This window comes from Pelobates fuscus, chromosome 6 (assembly GCF_036172605.1).
Source record: "Pelobates fuscus isolate aPelFus1 chromosome 6, aPelFus1.pri, whole genome shotgun sequence".
NCBI lineage: Eukaryota > Metazoa > Chordata > Amphibia > Anura > Pelobatidae > Pelobates > Pelobates fuscus.
Genome location: NC_086322.1, coordinates 57,620,703 through 57,647,675, shown reverse-complemented (window position 1 = coordinate 57,647,675; position 26,973 = coordinate 57,620,703). Strand labels below are relative to the sequence as shown.

Here is a 26,973-nt window from a genome sequence, read left to right as displayed (position 1 = left end):
AGTATTTGATGTTATTCCATCACCTCTCTATCCCGTTATAATAGGGATCAATTGGTTAAGGAACCACAACCCTCAAATTTCATGGTCTCCTTTCTCTATCACCTTTAACTCACATTATTGTAAAGAAACATGTTTACAGCAAATTCCTATTTTTCAAACCTCCAAAGAACCAACCATACCTTCTTGTTATTCAGACTTCTCAGATGTCTTCAGTAAAAAAGAAGCTGAAACGCTCCCGCCTCATCGTTTCTACGATTGTCCTATAGACCTCATACCTGGTGCCCCAGTACCTTTTGGGCACATCTACCCTCTCTCTGAGGCTGAATTACAAATTCTCAAAGAATATCTAGATGAAAACCTACGGAAAGGGTTCATTAGACCCTCTAGTTCACCTGCTGCCTCAAGTATGTTTTTCGTAAGAAACAAAGACCAGACTATACGTCCTATCATTGATTACAGAGCCTTAAACAAAATAACAGTTAAAAATCGTTATCCTCTTCCCCTCATAAATGAACTGGTTGAACGATTGAAAACTGCTACCATCTACACTAAGCTTGACCTTCGCGGGGCATATAATCTCATCAGGATAAAGGCTAATGATGAATGGAAAACTGCTTTCCGAACAAGATATGGCCTCTTCGAATATCTGGTGATGCCTTTTGGCCTCTGCAACGCCCCTGCAACTTTTCAACATTTCATAAATGATATCTTTAGAGACCTATTGGACGTCTGTGTCATCATTTATTTAGATGATATTCTCATATACTCCAACACTCCTGAGGAACATAGTGTCAGGATCGGGACAGGGATCCAACACGCAGAGTACAAAGAGTGGAAAGGTACGTATACCGGGCCTTAGAATGGCCGGACTAACGTACCGAGAGTAATAGAGAATAGTCAGAGACAAGCCGAGGTCGAGGGAACGGGAAGACAGATAAGCGAGAGACAAGCCGGATCAAGGGAGAACAGAGAAGCAGGGAAGTACAACAAGCCGAGTCAAAACCAAATAGAGCAAACTAGAATACCAGAGCACTGAGTGACTAGACAAGCTAGAACCACGACAGGGCAATGAGCTGAAGAGAGAAGTAAGCTTAAATACCCTGGCTCCGGATGGTAAGCACGCCTCTGACAAGTGCCGATTGGATATCGGACACTTGAGTGACAGGTCGCTCGTGATAGCGTCATGACGTCACGTATTGAGCGTCCTGCTAGAAAAGGACGTGGATTCCTCGCGGCCGGTGTTTAAGTGGCTGGATGAACCGCGAGGAACGGAGGAAACAGCTCGCCTGGACGGATAAACCACCAAGTCTCTACCTCCCTTAGAGGTAGAGGCCTCAGGTACCCTGACAGTACCCCCCCTCTCAGATACGCCCACCGGGCGGAAGGAACCGGGGCGAGATGGGAAGCGGAGGTGAAATGCTCTGCGAAGGCGAGAAGCATGAACGTCCTCCTGAGGTACCCAACTCCTCTCCTCAGGACCATATCCCCTCCAGTTGACCAGATATTGCAATTTTCCCCTTGAAATTCTGGAATCAACGATGGAGCTGACCTCGTACTCCTCCCGACCCTCCACCTGAACAGGACGAGGCGAGGAGACCTTAGAGGAGAATTTGTTGCAAATAAGAGGTTTCAACAAGGAGACATGAAAAGAGTTAGGAATGCGTAAGGCAGGTGGCAGAGCAAGGCGATACGCAACCGGATTGATACGAGTGAGAACCCTGTAAGGACCTATGTAGCGAGGAGCAAATTTCATAGATGGAACTTTTAGTCGAATATTCTTAGTACTTAACCATACCCTATCCCCAGGAACAAAAACAGGAGCCGCTCTTCTATGCTTGTCAGCGTGTTTCTTGAACAACGAGGAACTATGTAACAGAATTTGCCGAGTCTGATCCCATAATTTCTTCAGGTTGGCGACATGATCATCAACCGACGGTATCCCCTGAGAAGAGGAAACCGAAGGAAAAATCGAAGGATGAAAGCCATAGTTCATGAAGAAAGGGCTAGAGCGAGTTGAATCGCAAACAAGGTTATTGTGTGCGAACTCCGCCCAAGGAATCAGACCGACCCAATCGTCCTGGTGTTCGGAAACAAAGCAACGCAGATACTGTTCGATCTTTTGATTGGTACGTTCAGCAGCTCCGTTAGACTGAGGGTGATAGGCCGAGGAGAAGTTCAATTTGATGCCCATTTGAGAACAAAAGGATCTCCAGAAACGTGAGACAAATTGAGAGCCTCTATCAGAAACAATCTCCGAAGGAATCCCATGTAGGCGAAAAACCTCTCTTGCAAAAATCTCCGCCAATTCAGGAGAAGTCGGAAGTTTAGGTAATGGCACGAAATGGGCCATCTTAGTAAATCTATCCACCACCGTGAGAATAACAGTCTGTCTCTTGGAAGCAGGTAAATCAACGATAAAGTCTATGGACAAACAGGACCAAGGTTTCTCAGGAATGTCCAAGGGGTGTAACAGGCCACATGGAGATGCATGAGGTAGTTTAGTCTTGGCACAAGTTTCACAAGCTGCGACGAACTCCTCAATATCTTTTCGAAGTGAAGACCACCAGAAATCCTTGGATATCAAAGAGTATGTCTTGCGAATACCAGGATGACCAGCTATTTTACTTTCGTGAAAACATTGTAAGAGCTCCAGTTGAAGTTCAGGAGGAACAAAGTTTCTTCCCTCAGGAGTGTTTCCGGGAGCTAGATGTTGTGACTTCAAGATCTGGTCAAGTAGCGGAGAATGAATTTTGAGACTGGTATTAGCAATAATATTGCATTTGGGTACAATGGAGGACATAAGTGGTTCAACTGAAGCAGAGGGCTCATATTGGCGAGATAGCGCATCGGCTTTAGAATTCTTTGACCCAGGTCTGTAAGTCAGAACGTAATTGAAATGGGTAAGAAACAACGACCAACGAGCCTGCCTGGAGGACAACCGCTTAGCCTCTCCGATATAAGACAAATTTTTGTGGTCAGTTAGAATGGTAACAGGATGTAATGTACCTTCCAATAAATGTCTCCACTCTTTCAAAGCCTTGATAACCGCTAGTAATTCTCTGTCACCAATGTCATATCTGCTTTCAGTACCGGTCAATTTTTTAGAGAAAAATCCACATGGATGTAATGGTTTATCAACCCCCAACCTTTGAGATAGGACAGCACCTAAACCAGTCTCTGATGCGTCTACCTCAAGTAGAAAAGGCAGAGAAGTGTCGGGGTGAACTAAAATTGGAGCGGAAGCGAAAAGCTCCTTGAGAGTTTTGAACGCAAGGAGAGCTTCAGTAGTCCAATTCTTAGTATCAGCCCCCTGTTTGGTCATATTAGTGATAGGTGCGATAATGGAAGAATAGCCCTTAATAAAGCGCCTATAATAATTAGAAAAACCAATAAATCTCTGTACGGCTTTAAGACCTTTGGGTAAAGGCCACTCTAGAATGGATTGGAGCTTATCCGGATCCATCTTAAATCCCTCCCCAGAGATCACATAGCCGAGAAAGGTAACCTGGGTTTGATCAAAGCTACATTTCTCCAACTTGCAGTACAAGCCATGCTGGAGAAGCTTGTGCAAAACCCTCCTGACTTGCTTGTGATGAGTCTCAATCTCACTAGAATGAATGAGTATATCATCTAGGTATACAATGACGCAATCTTGCTGAAATTCCCTAAGAACCTCATTTATCAGATCCTGGAATACAGCTGGCGCATTGCATAACCCAAAAGGCATAACAGTATATTCATAGTGACCATATCGAGTATTGAATGCCGTCATCCACTCATGTCCCTGCTGGATTCTCACCAAGTTATATGCCCCTCTGAGGTCTAACTTGGTGAAAATTGTAGAGCCCTTCAAACGATCGAAGAGTTCGGTGATCAAGGGAATCGGGTAGGCATTTTTAATGGTTATCTTATTCAAGCCTCGATAATCAATACAAGGTCTCAAAGAACCATCTTTCTTTTTAACAAAAAAAAATCCAGCCCCGGCAGGGGAGGAGGACCTCCTGATGAATCCCTTGTCTAAATTCTCGTGAATATACTCCTCTAGAACTGAGTTCTCTTTTGTAGATAATGGGTATACATGACCTCTGGGAGGCATGGTACCAGGGAGTAGGTTAATTTTGCAATCAAAGGACCTGTGTGGGGGTAAGGTATCGGCTTTCTTTTTGTCAAATACTGCCTTTAAATCTAGATACTGAGGCGGAATTTGTGTCTCTGTAGGATTGTCAGAGGTAGTCGATGTGTTAGTTAATCCGAGAGGTAAGACCTTCCGCAAGCATTTTTCTTGACAATTCTCTCCCCACGAAACTATCTCCCCTGACTCCCAATTAATAATAGGGTTGTGTCTCCTCAACCAGGAGTACCCCAGGACTATGGGAATAGACGGAGAAGAAATGAGCATTAAGGATATATCCTCTTTATGTAGGATGCCAACAGTTAAGTTAATCGGTATGGTCTCATGGAAAATAACAGGCTCAAGTAACGGTCTACCATCGATGGCCTCAACAGCCAGTGGTGTCTCTTTTAACTGGGATGGGATAGCATGCTTGGCAACAAAACCCTGATCTATAAAGCTCTCAGCAGCTCCAGAATCGATTAGTGCCATAGTCTTTACTACTCCCTTCTCCCACCTCAAAGAAACGGGTAACAGAAGCCTGAACTCTTTGTAGTTGTGAATAGAGGACAAAGTAGAAACACCCAAGGCCTGTCCTCTAGAGAAACTTAGGTGCGAGCGTTTCCCGAACGATTAGGACAATTTAGGCGTAAATGTCCTCTGACTCCACAATACATACATAAACCCTCCCTTCTTCTGTACTGTCTCTCTCTCTCTGTGAGATGAGTACTGCCTATCTGCATAGGTTCAGAAATACGTAAGTCCTCGAACTCAGAATTTTGAAAGGTAGGCGCTAGTTTAAAGGAGGGTCTACGGGTCCTATCTCGAGTGTTCTGCCTCTCTCTTATGCGTTCATCAATACGAGATATAAAAGAAATTAAATCCTCCAAATTCTCAGGGAGTTCTCTAGTAGCGACCTCGTCAAGAATTACATCTGATAACCCATTCAGAAACACATCTATATAAGCCTGTTCGTTCCACTTAACTTCTGCCGCCAAGGACCTGAACTCTAGTGCATAGTCCACAAGTGTTCGATTGTCCTGTCTAAGGCGCAACAGTAATCTAGCTGCATTGACCTTTCTGCCAGGAGGGTCAAAAGTTCTTCTAAACGCAGCTACAAAGGCATTATAATTATAGACTAGTGGATTATCATTCTCCCATAAAGGATTGGCCCATCTCAGAGCTTTCTCAATGAGTAAAGTAATAACAAATCCAACCTTCGCTCTATCTGTAGGATAAGAGCGGGGTTGTAATTCGAAATGGATGCTAATCTGGTTCAGAAAACCACGGCACTTCTCCGGTGACCCGCCATAACGTACTGGTGGGGTAATACGGGAAGAAGCACCTACAGTGGCTACCTCTAGACCTGAGACTGCAGGAGAAATAGAAGGAGTACGTGTCTCCTCAGGTGGGTTACTAGCACGAGACAAAAGTGCCTGTAGTGCTAAAGCCATCTGATCCATCCTATGCTCCATGGCGTCAAACCTGGGATCAGAAGAACCAAGCTGACTGTTTGTACCTGCAGGATCCATTGGCCCTGTCGTAATGTCAGGATCGGGACAGGGATCCAACACGCAGAGTACAAAGAGTGGAAAGGTACGTATACCGGGCCTTAGAATGGCCGGACTAACGTACCGAGAGTAATAGAGAATAGTCAGAGACAAGCCGAGGTCGAGGGAACGGGAAGACAGATAAGCGAGAGACAAGCCGGATCAAGGGAGAACAGAGAAGCAGGGAAGTACAACAAGCCGAGTCAAAACCAAATAGAGCAAACTAGAATACCAGAGCACTGAGTGACTAGACAAGCTAGAACCACGACAGGGCAATGAGCTGAAGAGAGAAGTAAGCTTAAATACCCTGGCTCCGGATGGTAAGCACGCCTCTGACAAGTGCCGATTGGATATCGGACACTTGAGTGACAGGTCGCTCGTGATAGCGTCATGACGTCACGTATTGAGCGTCCTGCTAGAAAAGGACGTGGATTCCTCGCGGCCGGTGTTTAAGTGGCTGGATGAACCGCGAGGAACGGAGGAAACAGCTCGCCTGGACGGATAAACCACCAAGTCTCTACCTCCCTTAGAGGTAGAGGCCTCAGGTACCCTGACACATAGAAAACATGTCAGATGGGTATTATCAAGACTCAGAACTCACAAATTATTCGCTAAACCCGAAAAATGTGTTTTTCACGTCAAAGAAATAACCTTCTTAGGTTATGTCATCTCCCCTCATTCAATAGGTATGGATAATTCAAAAGTCGATTGTATCATCAACTGGCCTGTTCCCTCTACAGTAAAAGAATTACAGCGATTTCTAGGGTTCGCCAACTTCTACAGAAAATTTATTAAAAACTACTCTGAAATAGCTCACCCACTCAATCAACTTAACAGTAAAAAACATCCCTTCAATTGGAACGAGAAGGCTCAAACTGCCTTCACTGAATTAAAGAGAAAATTTACAACAGCTCCTATTCTTCAACTTCCAAATCCTTCATATCTTTATGTCCTTGAAACGGATGCTTCGGAAATTGCAATTGGAGCTGTCCTTTCTCAACACAAAACTCCTCAAGAACCTCTTCATCCTGTTGCCTTCTTCTCACGATCATTATCTCCTGCCGAAAAGAATTATCCTACAGGAGAAAAAGAATTATTAAGTATCAAAGTGGCTTTAGAAACCTGGAGACACCTTCTTGAAGGTGCTCAGAACTCTTTAATCATATATACTGACCATAAAAATCTCGAATATCTTCACTCCAATAAAACACTGTCTGCTCGACAAGTGAGATGGAATCTCTTTTTTTCCCGGTTCAACTTCCAAATCGTCTTTAGACCTGGGTCTAGAAACAAAAAGGCTGATGCCCTTTCCAGGATCCATAAAGACACTCAAATTGAACCTCCTTCGCCTAAAGTCATTGGAATCTTATCTTCTCTTATTGATGACATTAAAGATCTCAGTGAAGATGCTCTCGAACTTCCTAAATCAATTCAATTATCCAAGAAAAACGGTCTTTACTACTTCAAAGACCGGATTTACGTACCTCCCTCTTTCAGAATTAAAGTACTCGAATTTATTCATGATTCTCCTCTGGCAGGTCATCCAGGTATAAAAAAGACCCTTGAATTGTCTAAAAGATACTATTGGTGGCCTCGTCAAGACCAAACTATTGAATCTTATGTCAAATCTTGTTCTGTATGCCAAAGATCAAAACATGCCCATCATCAACCATTTGGTCAATTATTGAATTTACCAATTCCTGAACGACCTTGGCAATCCGTTTCTATGGATTTTCTGGTAGAATTACCTCCTTCTCATCATCATACCACCATTTTAGTGGTGGTAGACCGCTTCACGAAAATGTCTCATTTCATTCCTTTAAAGAAGTTACCCACATCCTCTGAACTTTCGAAAATATTTCTTGATAACATAGTCAAACTTCACGGACTGCCAGACGAAATCATTTCAGACCGAGGAACTCAGTTTACCTCCAAATTTTGGAATGCATTATGTGCCACTCTTCATATCCAACGTAAACTATCATCTGCATATCATCCTCAAACAGATGGACAAACTGAAAGAGTCAACCAATGCTTAGAACAATATCTACGATGTTATTGCTCTCACTTACAAGACGATTGGATAACTTGGTTACCTATGGCAGAATTTGCATACAATAACTCTTTTCATACCAGCAGTAAAATGACTCCATTTTTATCCAATTATGGATTTCATCCTTCTTCATTTCCTGCTCAGACAGTTTCTTCATCTAATCTCTCCGATTCGAATCAAATCTCTCATATGTCCTCTTTATTCAAGAAATTGCATGAGAATCTAGAATTGGCCTCCTCCAATCAAAAGAAGTTTTTTGATACAAAAAGACAACCTTCACCTTCTTATAAAATTGGTGATCTTGTCTGGCTTTCCTCAAAGAACATCTCTACAAATCGTCCATCAAAGAAGTTAAGTTCTCTTTTCCTTGGTCCTTTTCCAATAATATCGGTTATCAACCGTAATGTTGTTAAATTGAAACTTCCACCAACTTTAAAGCTACATCCTGTTTTTCATGTGTCCTTGTTGAAGCCTCATCATCCTGACCCTTTCCAAAGAAATGTCACTACTTCTCCTGATCCCATATTGGTCCAGGGTGAAGAAGAATACGAAATTCAAAGTATACTGGATTCAAGGATCCATCGTGGCTCCTTACAATACCTCATCAGATGGAAAGGATATGGAATTGATGAAGATACATGGGAAAACTCCTCTGTCGTTCATGCTGACAAATTGGTTTCCAATTTTCACAAGCGTTACCCTTCTAAACCAAGTCAATAGCACCCAGAGGTTGCTCATTAAAGAGGGGGTACTGTCATGCCTTAACTGTGGTATCCTCTTACTTCCTGGTTCCACGGAGCCTAGCCACACCCCTTTATGACACGGTCTGCCTATTTAATCTGACTGCACCAGCTGATCAGGGCTGGATTATTGAACTACGTTCCTTACTCACAACCCGGCTACAACTTCATGGTGAAAGCCTCTGCTACCAGACCGGACTGAAAGACTCTGCAAAGTTCCCTTCACCTCTCCTCATCCACGACTAAAGATTAAACACTCTTCATACGCCTCTGAGGAGATCTTGGGAACCAGTGTTCTATGTGCCGGAAGCTAAGTAAAACCAATGTGATAAGAGTTGCATCTAAAAGCTGTTATTACCTGTCTCCAAAAGTCCTTCGGTAAAAACAATCCCGTTACAGCTAACTTCAACTCATACTTCATATCAGTTATCTGCATCTGTCTTGCTTCAGTTAAAGTATGGAACAGCTATTGTAATTACTTATCACCTAAACCGTTAACTCTACTAAGAGACTCTTTATTGATTCAGTGTCTGCAATTTACTACCGTTTACTCCTTAAAGCTACAGTGCCTGTAACTGTGGACTTCAGTTATCATTTACTACTTAAGGCTTCAGTACCTGTAAATTGGAATTAAAGTCTTTTCCTTTTCCTTTCGTTAATAAAAATTCAACTATACGAAATCTGCAGTTGTGTTCCTTCATAACAAATGTTTAAACGTGACACAAACACACAGTTAAAAGAAAACAGGCACACACAGTTACAGGCACACAATCACGAACAGTTACACACAGCAGACAGTCACACATGCAGGGAGGCAGTCAGACACACACAGGCAGGCAGACTGTCACACACACACACACACACCACACAGGCAGGCAGTCACACACACACACAGGCAGTCACACAAACAGGAAAACAGTCACACAGTCACACACAAGCAGTAAAGACAGTCACACGCAGGCAGGCAGGCACACACACACAGGCAGTCAGATATACAGTCACACACAAAGGCAGGCAGTCACACAGACAGTCACACATACAAGCAGGCAGGCAGTCAAACAGACAGACAGTCTCTCACACACACACACACACACACACACACACACACACACATACATACAATCATGCAGACACACAGGCAGGCAGTCACATACACACAGGCAGACAGACAGCCACACAAAGGCAGGCGGGCAGACAATCACACACACACACACACACGCAGTCAGACAGTCACACACAAAGACAGGTAGTCACACAGACAGTCATACATACAGGCAGGCAGGCAGACAGTCACACATACACACACACAGGCATGCAGATAGTCACACAGACAGTCTCACACACACACAGGCAGGCAGTCACACAAACAAACAGGCAGTCACACACACACACACACACACACAGACATACAGACTTACCTCTTTCCATTTTGGCTGGAAGTGGAGTGGATGCACTTGGTTGTAGTCCTTCTTTCATCCCTCTTCCTGTGCAGGGGCTTTGGGTATTAGCCCCGCCTCCGCCTTACAATAAGCCCCGCCTCTGCCGGCCATTAAGCCCCGCCCCCTATGCCGCAATTTTTTTTTTTAATAGATCCCGGTGGAGAATAATTTATCCTCCACCCGGGCACCTATTTCCCCCCCCTTGGTCCAAAGCTCGCACACCCCTAAGGCCGGCCCTGTTTATATACACAGGGTTTTTTAACCCCTTCTGCACCACGGGACTTGACGGTGGGGGGAAGCTATAGTGCAAGGAAAATTAGTTTGTTTGCTGGCACTATAATTTCCTTTTAAGGTTGGACCATGGACAGAGCACATGTTACAGAGCTTTCTGCTTGTTCTTGTAACCTTAGCATAGCACTATGCATTCCTGGTGTCCTCTGAAGCAGAACCTTAGGAAACAAACTTGGGATAGCGGGACAGGATTTAAAAATTGGTACTGTTACACCAGATTCAGGATAACCGGGAGGTCTGCAATTCTCAAAGCTTGGGTTATGGTGCAAGTGGGTTACTTGTCACTGTGTCCTATAAAAATAGTTCATAACTGCAGTAATTTGAAAAGAAATTGCTATAGCAACACGACTGCCCCAAGACTGCGACATCAGAGAAAGCTTCCCCAGCACTCCATGAAGCATGACTGTGGGTCTGACAATTATGAAATACAAACATACAAAATACCTCCTGCATATTACACTATATTGGTATTTTTCTTGTTTGTATTTCATAATCATCGGACCAACCCCCATCGGAACAAGAGACGCATCTAACATCCATAGGCGGGGATTGTACTGCCTGGGCGCATATAATTAGAGCTCCTTGGCAGCTCTAAATATTGTAAGTGCATTTCCTCCTTTTTATTTCCAATAGTATCCTCAACTTACTACACCATATAGTCTCCCTCTGTGCATTTGTCATGTTTCATATACGAGTATTCCCACAGGCACTGCTACCTTCATCTACACATACCATAACTATGTAACTATGTAAGTTTCCTTGGGCAGTGGTGACAGACTAAAAGAATCAGCTGATATGCTAGGTCTACCTCTGGTTTACTATTGAGAAGAATGCTTTAGAACGGTACATACCTAATGCTATCACCGGCACCCAAGGAAACTTTTTAATGATTTTTCTTTTTTGGAGGAGGGGGGTATTTCTTTTCACTTTTATGTGTCATTTGTGATTTTTTTTTTAAAGTTAACTAAGAATGGTGTAAATTTCTCTCCTAATATCTATACAGAAAACAAAAGAGATTGGATGCCGTTAGAGGCTAATTGCTCCAGAATTGAAATATTTCAGCATAAAAAGGTTGCAATTTCACTTGCTATAACACAGCAGTTCCCTTTTCTACATGGATTGCAAGATTTGGGTTTTCTATCTGAACATGAATTGTTGGTGAGCATTATTATTTGTTAAGATTATTGATGAGTATTTATAACATGTTGAAATAGTCCACATTTGTTATATTTTTAAGTTCCTTTATGGGCTCTTTGAATTGTACATTTTACCATATGATCTTTCTGAATGGTGTGAATAACTTTTATTATTTTTATTATTATCTGCATTTATATAGCGCAAACACATTATGTAGCACTTTACAATATTATAAGAGGGGGAGACATAAATGAGATATTACAAAAACTTACAGGAACAACAGGTTGAAGAGGACCCTGCTAAAACGAACAGTCTAGAGGAGGTGGGGTATCCTTGTGTAGAGAATGACATTTTAAGTTGTTCCACCTTTATTACGCTGAACAACGATTATTTATATGATTTTACCTTGTGTGCAAAATATGGTCTAACAATCTGGCTAACAAAATCAGATTGCTGCATCTAGCTTTTCAGAATTCAGTATTGTGGATCCGAGGGAAGCCCAACAGAAAATATTGCTGAACTACTCCGCACCATTTTCAGCCAGGTGCTGGGCGGCCAACAGTTACCCCGTCTAGGCCTAGTGAGAGACCATCAAGCCCTGAGACCACCTCCAGCATCTGGCGAGCAACCAAGAGACATAGTATGCTGCCTGGACAATTTTCAGCTAAAGGAGGATGTGCTGCACAGTCCGTTGCATGAGCCCACTTTGCATGGATGGCCAAGCCATTCCTATTTATCAAGACCTGTGCCGCTACACCTTGCAAGCCAGGAGGGCCCTGCGCCCAGTCGGCAGGCATTCAATACCGCTGGGGGTACCCCTCCTCCTTACAGGTACGCCGAGGTCAAGACACCCTGATGGTGCGTAAGCCAGATTATGTCCCTGGATTCATGCGCTACAGACATTCTGGACAAAAGCTTATAATACACGCCCCTTGGGGCGCCGACCACACCGACTTATCCTTCACGCCGCTAATGAATACACGTCACTTTTCGAACGGGGCAGATGCCCACCAGAACTGGGACTAATGGGTTCTTGCAGTTTCCATGGCAGGCAAGGAATACACCAAGGCATGATAATACACACCCCTTTGTCACCTTTAGCCTCAATCCACAGCCGGGACAGGCTACAGACATTCTGGGCAAAAGCTTATAATACACGCCCCCGGGGCACCAACCCCCTCGCCGCCCTATAAATTGGCAGATTACCACATGAGGTCGACACAGGGACAAACCCCCACTCACTAAAGAGAGGAGACGAGAGTAGAGACCTAACAGCAAAGTCAGGAGAGGAGCAGGTCCCAGATCCCAAATTGAATCCCCCTTGAACACCCAACATGGGGCAGTCGTGACTTCAGGCCTACACCAAACCTGCAGGACACGCACATCAGAGAGCAACACGACTGAAAACATGAGGAGACCTCACTGGTTGCATAGATGCACTGCCCACATCGCTGTGGAGAGGTGCGATGAACACACACCCACACAAGCCATATAGAGGTAGCCCCAACACATAGTCTCCACACCAGTAGGCACCAGCCTGCAAAACACACTAGGCACACACCGTATACCGGGAAAAAGCGGCAAATCCACTGGAAGACTAGTGTTAGACGACTAAACCCCCCAACAGGGAAAGGACATAGCGTAATCCAGAGATAGGGACACCATTTAACCCTGGGATTCACCTCAGGCAAGTAACGATACAGACCCCGAGATCCCCAACGACCCGGACCCTTGTCCAGTAGCCTGAGCTCACCCAGTGATGAGAGGCAGGCACCCCGATCCGTGGCCGATTCGTCTCGCCACACCGGCTATCCACTGACCACCACACCTTCTCACAGCACCCTGCACCCATCCCTTTGCTGATCTTGTACACCCTACATGCACACATGTACTCTATACAAAAACATGCTTACATTCAAATGCAGAAACACTGCACACAAATATAACCTTGGAAGGATGGGCAAATGGTAGATCCTCTGCTAGCACAGCATCAACATAAGTTGTATGACAGATGGGGATCTACCTTTTGGCCACTCTCGCACTAAAGGAGGGCTCAAAACCTTTTTACACCATGGCCCTCTCTGCATTAGTTCCACCACGGGATTCAGGAGAGATATGAAATGGTAACTCCCACATTTATCATAGATTTTTCCCATCCTTAAGTATTATTGTAATATTTCCTTCTAGCATATTATTACTTCATGTATTACTGTAAAGAATTGAGTTATACATCCCTGCAAAGTAAGGGCTTAATTCTGCTACAAACATCCTGTAGTAACTAAGAAATACAATATGTGTGGGATTCAGCTGATGAATCTAAAATCAAATGAAATAAAACATAGCATAACACAGTTTTAGAAATGTAATATTTCCTGCTATAGATTGCACTCACAGGATGTTGAAAGTATTTGCACTCTATTGGTGCCTCCCCCGATGTTTTGGGGGGTTAGTATCTCCCTCTTAGGATCAAGTGTCACCCGGTATCAGGAACCATTCAGGACGGAGTCTGAGGTAGATAGGTAAAAAAGGAGGTTTATTGGTATAAAAAGTATAAAAAGGATTGGTCTTACGTATTTCATCCACCAGGGGACTTCCTCAGAGACCAATATACAGTAAAACACAGTGAGTAGATAATGCTCGCAAAAAAACAGCAGCCTATTACAATCCTGTAGTAACTAGCTGAAAAGACATCTGGACCTGGGCTTTTCCCCAATGGTATTGACCTAATACAGTAATTTGCACAACCTTGTCCTCCGTTATCAATTTATCTAGGTTCTCTTGCTCTGCCACTGTCAATGACCTGGCCAGATTTTATTTTTATATACTGCCTTATGCTTTCCACCACCTGACCTTGTTTCCCTAATTAATTGTTAGTCATTTATTATGTATAATATATACAATTATTATTTTCAAATCTTTACAACAAAAACATATCTATATATCTATTTACATATTTAAACATGCCATTTTGTCCTGTGCTTGTTGTGTGCTTCTTACTTAAACTTCTATTGGCTACTATTTGTTTTGTTTTATTGTAAGATTGGTGGCGTTGCATGCACAGCAAACTAAATAATATTCTAAAAGGACCTTATTCTAAAAGGACCAGAATAAAAGACAATAAGGTAAAAAAAAAAAGTCCCGACCATGACAAAAAATACCTAGGAAATGGTACACATGAGAAAAACAAAAGAAAATGAATACATAGGTATTAGTACTGAAGTTTGTTTTGTAAAACAAAATGAAAACAAAGTCAGTTACATGTTCAAATTAACATTGATTGTCTGTCTTTTTCATAGCTGCTGCAAGCCGATAAGAGGTCCATTCACCATGTGGTGTATGAAAGTCTGTGCTGGATTGAGAAGAAGAAAAATTACATTGACACCTTTTTTGATTACATTTTTCAGAAATGCTTCCTGGACTTATATTGCAAGCTAAATGACATCTCACAACGTAAGTTGCAATGTAATTTCTTAAGGTGTAGTACTTTCATCAATAGGAACAATGAGAATATTAACCAATTCTTGGATATCATTTTAATCATCTTGTATTGAATTTGGTTTACAGTGTACACTTTATAAGTAATCTAAATAAAATTGTTATTTTTTTTAAAACCCAGTAAAGGCATACAAAATATATTTTTTAAATGGTTCAGCATTTTTGGAATACTACATTATAAATCTTATTATTTCTCTTATGCTTTACTCTAAGCATGCATCTGGCTGCTCTTTTTTAAAATGTATTTTTTTTTTGATTTGCCCAATAATAACTGATGCAAAAGAAAATGAGGTCTCTAAATACAGTTAAGTTGTATGTATACCTTGTGTGGGTGTGTGACGAAAGCACCTTCGTCACTGGGATTTGGAGAGGCCTGCTTGCCAGCCTCTTGCCCCAAGACTATGGGGCCTGCAAAAAGACTGGCTAAAAAGCGACTTCCATGGGGAAATGTGCCTCTTCCCCTCCCCTGTTTCCTGTCCTATTGTTATCCAGCATGGCGTTGTCCCAGGGACACTGCCAGACACTTTGAAACTGGCTGCTTTGTCCCTCCTCGATCTCTCATCAGCCCTTGCTATTGTTTAACCCCATGACGATCCAACTGTTTTCGTGAGATCTGAGCACTTTTCGGACATATTGAGCGCTCAGATCCAAGCTATCTGGGGATATGTTGGACATATAGGTTAAACATTGTATTATAAGAGTTATGTATTTGTATGTGGTTTTTGCAACAGTTTTTGGACTTAGAGATATTTCCTATACCTGGAGATAATTGGCTTACCACAGACACTTAAGCCAATTATCTCCAGGATAGAGGAGAAGATAGACCGGCCGCACAGCCTAAATCTGTGGAACTATTTGGGGTATGATAGCTATGCTTGCGGACGGTCAAATGTGACTACCATAAAACATTTGAACCCCTGCTCTGATCTGGGTGATTTTTGGATATGTTGTTCACCCAGATCAGGGCTATCTAGAGATGGAGGATTTATGGGGATATGTTTGTGTTTTGGGGTGTTTCTGGACTTTGGGTAAAAATGGATATTTTCTGCCTGTGGTAACTGAGTTAGTCCATTGTGTTTGGTAATTGCATCACAGGCAGAGGGGAGGGTTTGTGTACATTATCTGGGAGTGTCTAACTGTACAATACTGTGTTGATTGGTTTGTGTCCTTTGTGTCCTGCGCTCCACAAGGTCCACGTGGGTGGTAACCTTGTGCCTTGTGAAAGGGTCACTAGGTAGTTGGTACATATTAAAGTAACATCCACATGAATGCCAAGACCCAAGGTTTTCCAGCAGAACTTTGTCAAGAGCATAACAGCCTCCACTGGCCTGCCTTCTTCCCATAGTGGATCCTTCTGCCATCTCTTCTCTAAGTAAATGACAAACACACCCAGCCACCCACCTGATCTAAATAAAACATAATTCATTAGACCAGGCAATCCATGGTGCAGTTGTGTTGTTTACACCCCTTTGAAGGTGTTTTTGGCAGTGGACATGGGCCATCATGGGCACTCTGACAGGTCTTTGACTACACAGCCCCATACACTGCAAACTGCAATTCACTGTGTGTTCTGACAGCTTTCTTTCATGGGCAGCATTAACCTTTTCAATAATTTTAGCTACAGTAGCCCTTTTGTATGATTGGACCAGGTGGGCTAACCTTCACTTCCTACATGCATCAATGAGCTTTGGGCACCCATGACCACGACCTCGATTCACCAGTTTTCATTCATTGCACCACTTTTGGTAGGCACTAGCCACTGCATCCTGGGAACACCCCACAAAACGTTTTAGAGATGATCTGAAACAGTCGTCTAGCCATAACGATTTGTAAAAGTCACTCAGATCTTTTCACTTGTCCATTTCTCCTGCTTCCAACACATGAAATTCAAGAGTTGACTATTCACTTCCTGCCTAATTTATCCCTTTCCTTGACATGTGCCATTATAACAACATAATCAATGTTATCCATCTGTCAGTGGTTAATGTTGTGGCTATCAGGTACAAAATGATAGCACTCCAAGAACTTGCTTCAAGAATAAAAATAAAATGTTAAAACAAAGCTTTTATTTAGACTTGCAGATAAAAAAAATCTAAATTTTCATTTTTAATATAAAACTTTTATCAGGACACACTTGATTGCAGGTAACCTGGTGTTGGGGAAAATAACTTATACAACACCAATTATACATATACCAATGGGTATATCCTCCCCATCCATAATTAGACTGGAACCTTATTAAAGAAAAAGTTATAAGTAACGACTCCTACCTCTTACATTCTCAGTCTTGTTTCCATCAATATCCTAGGTTGGGATCTTTGTGCTGCCATGGTCTATGGCCATGAAAAAAAAAATATGGTAAGTGGGAAAACATTTCCCTTTTCCTGGCCATATCCATGACAGCACAACAATGTGTAATACCCAAGCAATAACCAAGGGAGGGAAAGAAATACACAATATTTTCAAATTATGAATGCAAAGTTATGACACACACTTCATAAATACATTGAGAATGAAAACTGATTGCCCACTATTGCCACATTTTCAAATTGACCAGCTCAAATATATCATAAAATAGTCTGAAAAAAGGTATTGGTTTATACATTCTAGGGAAACCTGGCCACTAATGTTTAAGGGGGGGAAATGGCTCTAGTGGAGAGCTAACACACCTTCACGTACTGTAAGCTAGGGCTTAGTAGCCTGAAATAGCCAAGACTATTCATCTGCTGATGGCTTTCCATTAGGATAGAAAGATAAACAGACTATAAGAAGAAAGCCATATATCACCTCTATAGAATTAGATCATAAGACATCTATCTAGGACAAGATGAGAGTTTTATTACTGAGTTTTTATTCTAGTCAATAGGCTTTTATAGCTGGAAGAATCATTTCTACATTAATACAGAGAGAAGAAGTCACTTTATGACTAAATATAGGAAAAAGTTGAGGATTATTCTATATGTCGTAAAAGACAGCAAAGGGTTCTATCCTTCTATCCTTCTGTCCAAAGCTAATGTAACAGATAGAGCTAACTTAATAGTGAGCAATTGAGCAATTAAGCAATTGAAGAACTTAGAACCTCCTTGGTAGAAATAATTTGAATGATCCCCTAATTAGAAATAGACCAGGAAAGAAGGCAACCCAAATCTGTAAAGGTAGCCAAGGATATACGTTTACCCTGATCTTCAGAAGAGAGCTGTACCGTGCATGAACTGTGTCAAACTGTGTTCCCAGCTATACCCTGAACTGGGAGGGAGCAAGGTGACTACAGCAGACATTTATCTTTAACCATGAAGATTTAAAAATGAAATGTCCTTCCACTGCAATCTAAGAAACATCTGGTGATGTGAGGCAATTGGTTCAAGGAAATAAGCATCATGCAATCTATGGACATCATCCAATGTACTAGGAATAATGCCTTTATATTGAAATATATTCAAGAATCCTGTAAACTTACCTAGATCTAGAAGGATCTCCATCCACCTGTTAGAAACAGAATCTTTTTTACTTTGCTTTTCCTCTGGGGGAAGAATGACAACTTTTCAAGGTTGAGCTCTATCATACTCTTTTCCTGGTGTGAAATATCTGGGTCCTGGAAGGAAGGACCAACAGGATCAACAGGGTCTCCTGAACCTTTAGTCTTGAAGTAGGGAGAGCAAAAAACAAGTTGCAAGAGAGTACCGAGAATGGACAACACCTTAATTAGCCTGCCCTTTGGTAAGGTCTCCTGAACCTTAGGTCTTGAAGTAGACAAGCTTTCCTGCCATCTGTTATTCTCTTGATACATTCATCTTTCCTCCCTAATACACAAGTATGTCCCGTAGAGGCCCCTGCGCTCTGCTGAAGACCTACATCTATCCTCTGTCCGTACTCCCACATCTGATGCTTGCCTCCAAGACTTCTCCAGGGCTGCACCTTTTCTGTGGAACTCCCTTCCCTTCTCCGTTAGACTTTCACCCAATCTCCACTCCTTTACAAAATCTTTGAAAACACACTTTTTTCAGGAAAGCATATAATTTAAACTGTTAGCGGGTTTTCATCTCTCACCCCGCTCCCATGACCAATTAAGGGTAGAAGGGGTTATATCCATATATATGCTCTGTATGTGCATGTCCATTCTGCTACCCCTTGGTCACTAAGGGAAATAGGGTGATGGCATAATCTTGCTACTCCTAGGGTCACAGCAAGTAAATCCATTGGAAAGTACAAGATAGCAGAGTTGTATGTTAACCTTTTCAGTGACGGAATGCTAGTAAGTTTCACATTAACTCTTTCAACAATGGACTGTTTGTCAATGTCAAATTAATCTTTGCAATCCATGTACTCTGCATGTGCATGTCCAGCCTGCTACCTCTTGGGTACCTCTTGTGATATAATTGCAAAGCTCCAAAATTACCATTTTGTTTGTTGTTACCTTGTGATTTTGGCATACTGATCTTCAGATTGTGTGATTAACAGCAATGACAAAAGTTTAGCTTGGTTTTAATGGTCAAACTTCGGTAATCATTATCTAGTGAAATCTAATGAGCTTTCAAATATCTGCCTGGGGATATTGATCATTTCTTGGATTTTGCAATGTGATAAAGTTCAAATGCAAAATATAAATGAAAATGAAATTATTGTGCATTCGTATATGAAAAAATCTAAAAAAGAAACAAGGTTGCTGCAATTGTTACTATCTGCAAATAAATTCAGCTACGTATAATGCTGGGTAATGGCAGATGATTCTTTTTAAAGACCATCTCTTTTAACAAATCTAAGTTTTATTGGCCTGTTAGCATAGTGCACCTTGAAGACTAAATGTTTGAGTGAAGATTTACCATAGAGTGTTTAATGCCACGATGCTTATAACAATTGTTTAATAAACTTCCACCTTTGTGTTACAGAAATCAAGGCACAAGATGACCCTGTGAATAAATGTCCAGCCAATGTTATAGAACTAGAACAAATTTTGAGCCGAGAGAAAATTCGCTTTTCCAATGTTATTAAAGAACGTTTTCCATTCATGAATGGCCTGCAAGACAGAGGAATTCTAACTGAACTAGAATTACTAGTATGTACTAATAACTGCTCTGCATTTTTAGAAGCTGTTTTTTTAAATTAAACTAAAGTTGATGATATTCACTAAATGTATTAAAATAACAGAGTATTGCAGTATGCAATGATATCTTTATTGGATTAACATACTTAAAAGAAAAGCTTTCAAACGTTTTCTTCTTTTTTTTTTTCAGGTCTGAAGCAATACATTGAGTATTGCTTCAGACCGGAGGAAGAGAGAAATACTCTCGAAAGATTGTATCATGTCAGTCCAATTAGAAAGGTATCAATTCATACTGCAATACTCTAGTATTTTGGCATCTTTTCTATTGGACTAATATGGCTCATCCAATCTACACTTAGTATGTACACCTTTATAATACTAGGTAAGACCCCACTTTGCCCCCCATAAAAGTCTGAATATTTCATGACATGTGTTTTGATCTTGGAATATAATGTTGAAGTCATTAAAAAATTTACACCAGTAAATGTTTTATAGGTATTAACAAGAATGTAAACAATATTTTTAGGTGTTGTGAAGGATGGGTGTTCCACACTGTTATTGGTTAACATGCAATACACATTTAGCAATAATAAAAAAAAATAAAAGGCACAGAATACATGTCAAAGTATTAACCCCTTAAGGACAGCGGGTGTTCTATGCCGTCCTTAGGGAACTGGCTCTAAATGCCGAAAGGGCGGCATAGAACGTCCCTGCCGTCCAGGGTACTTACCCGGTCGCGGTATGGGGACTTGAGAGCCCGGGGAGCCCCCTCCATTCTCTTCACCCCCCCTGGGTCATGTTATCGTGAGGTCCTTGCAAGGACGTCCAAGGCATTGCCAGCAGGGGGAGTGTATGTAATGACAGGTACTCCCCCTGCTGTCTGAAAAAAAATAATTAAATACAGTTTAAAACAGTGTAAAATTCAATAATATATACTTAGATCATATATATATTTATTATATATATGATCTAAGTATATATATATATATACACATATACACACATACACATACAATGATATTGATTAAATATATATATATATATAATTATCATTATATATATATATATATATATATATATATATATATATATATATATATGTATATATTTATATATTATATAAAACAAACATGTAAATACGCTAAAAAATAAATGTAAAAAATAAATAAATAAAAAAATATATATGTGTAATTTCATTCTAACTATATTCTAACTATATTTTAAAATTAATATATATATATATATATATATATATATATATATATATATATATATATATATATATATATATTGATATCAAAATACACGTAGAACGAAATAATATATATACAACCCAGGCCAAAAGTCCAGAGAATTTAACTTGCTAGCACTATATTTAACCCTGTAACTTTCCAAGACACCAAAAAACCTGTATATGGGGGGTACTGTTTTACTCGGAAGACTTCGCTGAACACAAATTTTAGTGTTCAAAACAGTAAAATGTATTGCAACGATGATATCGTCATTGAAAGTTAAATTTTTTGCATTTTTCACACACAAATGGCACTTACACAGACGATATAATTGTTGTGATACGTTTTACTGTTTTGAAACACTAATATTTGTGTTCAGCGAAGTCTCCCGAGTATAAAAGTACCCCTCATGTACAGGTTTTATAGTGTTTTCAAAAGTTACAGAGTCAAATATAAGGCTTGCATTTCAGTTTTTTCACATTGAAATTCGCCAGGTTAGTTATGTTGCCTTTGAGACCGTACGGTAGCTCAGGAATGAAAATTATGATGGTATACCATTTGCAATAGTGGACAACCGAAGGTATTGCAAATGCCGTATGTTCAGTCTTTTTTTGTAGCCACTTAGTAACAAACACTGACCAAAATTGGCGTTCAAATTAGTTTTTTGCATTTTTCACACACAAACAAATATTGACACTAACTTTGGGCAGTGTTTGTGACCAAGTGGCTACTAAAAAAGACTGGACATACCCCATTTGGAATACCTTGAGTTGTCTACTTTTGCAAATGGTATGCTATTGTGGGGGTGTGGCGGAACCAACCTCGCCACTGAGAACTGGAGAAGCCTGGTTGCTAGCCTCCTGCCCAGTGATTATGGTCCCTGGGAGATATTGCCCTTTAAGGGACTGAATTGGGGCTTATGGACTGCTACCATAATGTACTGACCCTTTAAGAACTACTTTTGGGCAGGTGGATTGTATTATACTGTCCCTAGCTCTTTAAATACTTTGGGGACAGATTGGTACTTTTGTATATGGCACTTTGGACACATTCGAAGCTGTCGAAGCTGTCGAAGCTGTCGAAGCTGTCGAAGCTGTCGAAGCGGTCGAAGCTGTCGAAGCTGTCGAAGCTGTCGAAGTTACCGAAGTTACCGAAGTTGTCGAAGTCGTCGAAGTGGCCGGTATCGGACAAAGGACCACGTGGCGGCGGCCATTTTAACTTCGAACACTGCCGACCCTTAACATCAACTCCACTTCGACACTTCGACTAAAGTCGAAGTACAGGCACACTTCGAATGGGACTTAGCCGTTTTTATGCCAGGAATTGACCGACCGCACAGCCCAAATCTATGGAACTGTTTTGGGCAAGAAAATGTGCTTGCGGTCGGTCATAAAAGGACTTCCGTGTAACTTTTGATCCACTGGAGGGATTTGCCTGAATTTTGGAAGTGTTTATGTTTAAAGTATGCTGAGTCTGAATATGTGATTTGTATGTGAATGTGATGTATGGTTTTGAAGTTACAGATATTGTGTAAAAGTTATGTTTTAAACGGTATAATAAGTGGATTATCTCTCAGGCTAAGGGGAGGGGATGTGTGGGTTGTACCATATCTCGGATTGGGTATTTTATGCCTCCCCCTGGGTGTGGCCTGTATGTGTGAGATGGAAATAAAAGCCAGGCTGGATGAGCCAGTCGAGAGTTCCTGTTTTACCCTCAAAGTGAAGTGTCGTCTCATTATTGGGGGAAGGATTTATTGCATGCTGTTCCAGTTGACTGCTAGGAGTGTAAGCCTATTCGTATGGTTCCTATTCAACGGTCTACAGCATTCATATGCTTGAGAAGATTCATATGCTGAATCGGTTCGGTTATTGTGGTGTCTGCCAGAGTGCTTGGAGTCCTCAGGAAGCGCTAGGAGCATCCATTAATGGAGGTACCCGGACGGGGTGCCAGGCGATCCGTTACAGGGGGTAATTCTTATTCCTGGCTACCATACGGTCTCAAAGGCAACGTAACCAATCTGGCGAATTTCAATGTTAAAAAAACGAAAAATGTAACATGCTATATTTGACCCTGTAACTTCCCAAAACACCATAAAACTTACTGGGGTACTGTTTTACATGTGAGACATCGCTGAATACAAATATGTGTATTTTATTGCAGTAAAAGCAAACAGTTCTGACACATATGTGTATTTTATTGCAGTAAAAGCAAACAGTTAGAATGTCACATAGAACTAAATATTATTATTTTTTTATTTGTTCCCATTTTTTTATATTTTATCACATATTAAATTATGTTTCATACCTAAATATTTGATGTTAAATGAAATCCCTGTTTCCCCTGAATAAAAGTATATATAATAAGTGTGGGTGCACATAAAATGAAAGAGGCGAATTACGCCTGAACAGACATATAGCACAAATTACAGTTTTTGTTTACGTTTTGTTTTGATCACAATGTGTAGATTTGGCTCAGTCCTAAGGGGTTAAAAGCACAGAAAAAATGGAAATAAAAAGAGTGCTTGTAATACAGAAATTAGTAATCTGGCTCTTATAATAGAGGGACTAAAAGTATGTATTAATAATCAATGGATAAAGCCACAATTAGTCAAATAAATAGCTATAAAGCTGGAATGGAGGGTGGGGGGGTCACAACTCCTCCCTGAAGAAACAAGTATATCAATATCACTTGTAAAATATAAGATGAAAGGTTTCCAGGAGCTAAATTAAAATAAAATTCTATAGTAATATAATATATCAAAATAAATATAGTTCATATACACTCAAAAAGAGATTAGATACTAAGTCCTGAGTGAGTTCAAATACCCATATGCACAGCTCAGTGTGATTACCCTTTTGCTACATTCTTGTGGACTATTGGGCTGCTATTATGTATCTATAATACTTTGTTCTCATTTTTTCACACTAATGAGATTCAACCTATGAACTTACTCAGGACTTTCTTATCTAATCTCTTTTTGAGTGTATATGAACTATATTTATTTTGATATATTATATTATTATAGTATTTTATTTTAATTTCGCTCCTGGAAACCTTTCATCTTATTTTTTACAAGTGATATTGATATACACATTTATTAATGCATATACAAATACATGGGGTCTATGTGTATATGAATCTCTGTTATGCCTCTATGACATCTTAAAGTGTGTAACCTGTGATTTACAATAATGTTTTAAATTGATGCCTCTATACACATACTTTTTTTTTCTACTGTAGTTACAAGACCTTGTATGATTACTAATTATGTGATTACAGTATTCCATTATGCCTGTTTGAACTACAGGAACTTCAAGCAGATGAGAGCACTACTATGACTGTTGTGCATAAAACTTTGAGCCTCATCGAAAAGAAGAAAGACCTAATACCATATTTCTTTGCCTATCTGTCTCAAGACATCTACCTTGAAAAGTTTCCCAAACTGAAGAATATTTTGCAGAGTCAATTACAAAGTAAGTGCTACTGATTACTTCTGAGCACTGACAGCCACCTTACATTATTGTAGCTGCTTATACAACTCCCCAAATGGTTGGTTTAAATTGTAGGTTGACTTGCCCTGATTTGGTACAAGACTGATATACTCTGGTTATGGCATATGGACAAGCAGAAATCTCAAAAAACTATTAGGCTGGATTGTGAACAATGCCAAAAATTAACATAGTAGTGAAATGGGATACAGTTTATTTTCAAAAACATATTACAAATGAATAGCAAAATAAAAACAAATGAGGAAAAACACCACCTTCTTTGAACAGGAGAACTGCTGGTAGCGTAATTCCAAGTATAGACCTTTTTTTACATTAAAAACATAGTAACAGGGGGGCGGGGCCTGGCCGCCAGCCGGATCAGACACGCTTTGTCTGAGCTCCTGCCTCGGAGCCGAAAAACCGGAGCTAACGGCGGGCCATGGCTACACAACAGCTTGAAAATGCGAGCATAACACCACCCATGCGATGAGGATTCCAGAGATACCTGATGGGTCCCCCAAGGCACTAAAGTCACCCGATCGAGGCCTGAGGCCTACGGGCTTGAGCTCGGGTGAGACGGCCGCTCACCCAGTTCTCTGGCCGGCGGTCTGCCACCCCCTCCCCCCTCTGGGCCGGGGGGGTCATCCCGGTCCCCACGGGCGACCACCTGTGTACACGGCTACATCTCCACTCTGGCCGGGCGCTGTGAAACGGACAGCGAGTACCAAGATGGCCGACGAACAACTAAACGGCACAACCGCGAGCAGCGCACAAGCAAGCCTGGCTGTAACCTCGTGGCGGAGAACTGCCGCGGCTCCCAAGCCCACCTGGTGACACCTGCGTCAACAACGGAAGGGAATGCGGGGATAGAGGGAGAGCAGAGGAAAGACAGGACCCCCCTGGGCACTCCTTATCAGACCCGAGGCTGGCACACAGAATGGGCCCACCTGGGCTGAAGACCGTCGGGGATGGAACCCCAGAGCACTGACCGCTTATGCTGACTAAGACACACAGCAGCCCCCCCACAGGGGAAGAACTCGGCCTCCCACGTGAGTCACCCGGTTCGCGGACTTGAGGTGCAGGCCTTCACACAAGCCCGGGGCTATAGGGGGGACTTGGACAGACCCTGCCCCGCACACTCGCATTTTCCCACACACCCAAACCAGAGATATGACACGGGCTGGGATGGGACTTAATACCTCAAGAAGCATCTACACGAGGCACTGCAACCCGCCGAGACAGCAGTACCATGCCAGACTGCACATATTAACCATGTCTAGCCCGAGACACAGCCAAAGATGACATGCTTTTGTTTTCTAACCTGTTTGTTTCGCAGCCCAGCTTAGCACTAACCTCTAGCACTAACCATAAGCATACTTGTATTACATAGAGTAGAAAAGCCTGTAACCTATCTAGCAGAGAAACTAGTATACCGTAATATACATAGCACTGTACTCTTTGAATTACTCCTATTGTGATCACCTACCTATACTACTTATCATTTACTATTTAATCGAGAGAAGCTTGTTTGTTTCGCAGCCCAGCTTAGCACTAACCACAAGCATACTTGTGTTATACAGAGTAGAAAAACCTGTAACCTATCTAGCGGAGAATCTAGTATACCCTACCATGCATAGCAATGTAATCTTTGAATTACTCATCTTGTGATAACCTTCCTATACTACTCTATGTATACTGGTGAAGCGTTGGACTCTAATATGTTATCATCCAAAACTAAAAATGTGCTGTATACTCCTATGCCACGTTATGTTATAACTGTTTATTACTGCTTGGAACTGCTATTGTGGCTGACCGAGCCTATTGTTATATCACGCACAACAAAAATAAAGAATTTAAAAAAAACAAAAAAAACATAGTAACAATATTACAAAACAACAAAATTCAAATACACCAGCAGTCTTTTGTGTATAAAGTGCTCCAGATACGCCAGTGGTAAATAAGGAGGCATAGTCTTAACTATACGAAAATTACATGTAGAGCCAATTAGGAGGCTCCATTTTTGTGAGTATTGATTTGTACACATACTTCCAATTTACATCTTAAAGCGATATTACGCCATTGCATATTTTCTTTTTTGTTTGAGAGATTGGTCAAGTCTTCTGGAATCTAAAAAGAAGGCCATAAGGCTAATATCACCAGAGCTAGGTCTATTAGCTCTTGGATAAGTGAGTGAGTCTACACAAGCACTTTATATTTATTTTCTTAAAAATACTAAAGATTCTGTACTATTGTGTATTTTTTATTATATTGCAGAGATTGCAATTTGAACATCACAAGTAACAGCAAGTTAAGTTGTATAATCTTTAGATGTTTTTGTCACATATAATGGTGCTCCATTTAGATTTTTCTTGGTTTGTCACATATTTTGTTTTAAA

General features: G+C 41.1%; 1 protein-coding gene across 1 annotated transcript in view; it reads left to right on the top strand.

The window, feature by feature from the left end:
- Nucleotides 1-26,973, top strand: part of LOC134615356 (uncharacterized) — a 59,203-nt gene that overhangs the window by 16,377 nt on the left and 15,853 nt on the right. The window contains exons 5-8 of the mRNA XM_063459860.1: nt 11,188-11,342; nt 14,618-14,771; nt 19,703-19,869; nt 24,397-24,562. Of these exons, the coding sequence (XP_063315930.1) occupies nt 11,188-11,342; nt 14,618-14,771; nt 19,703-19,869; nt 24,397-24,562 (642 nt within the window). The remainder of the gene's footprint in view (nt 1-11,187; nt 11,343-14,617; nt 14,772-19,702; nt 19,870-24,396; nt 24,563-26,973) is intronic.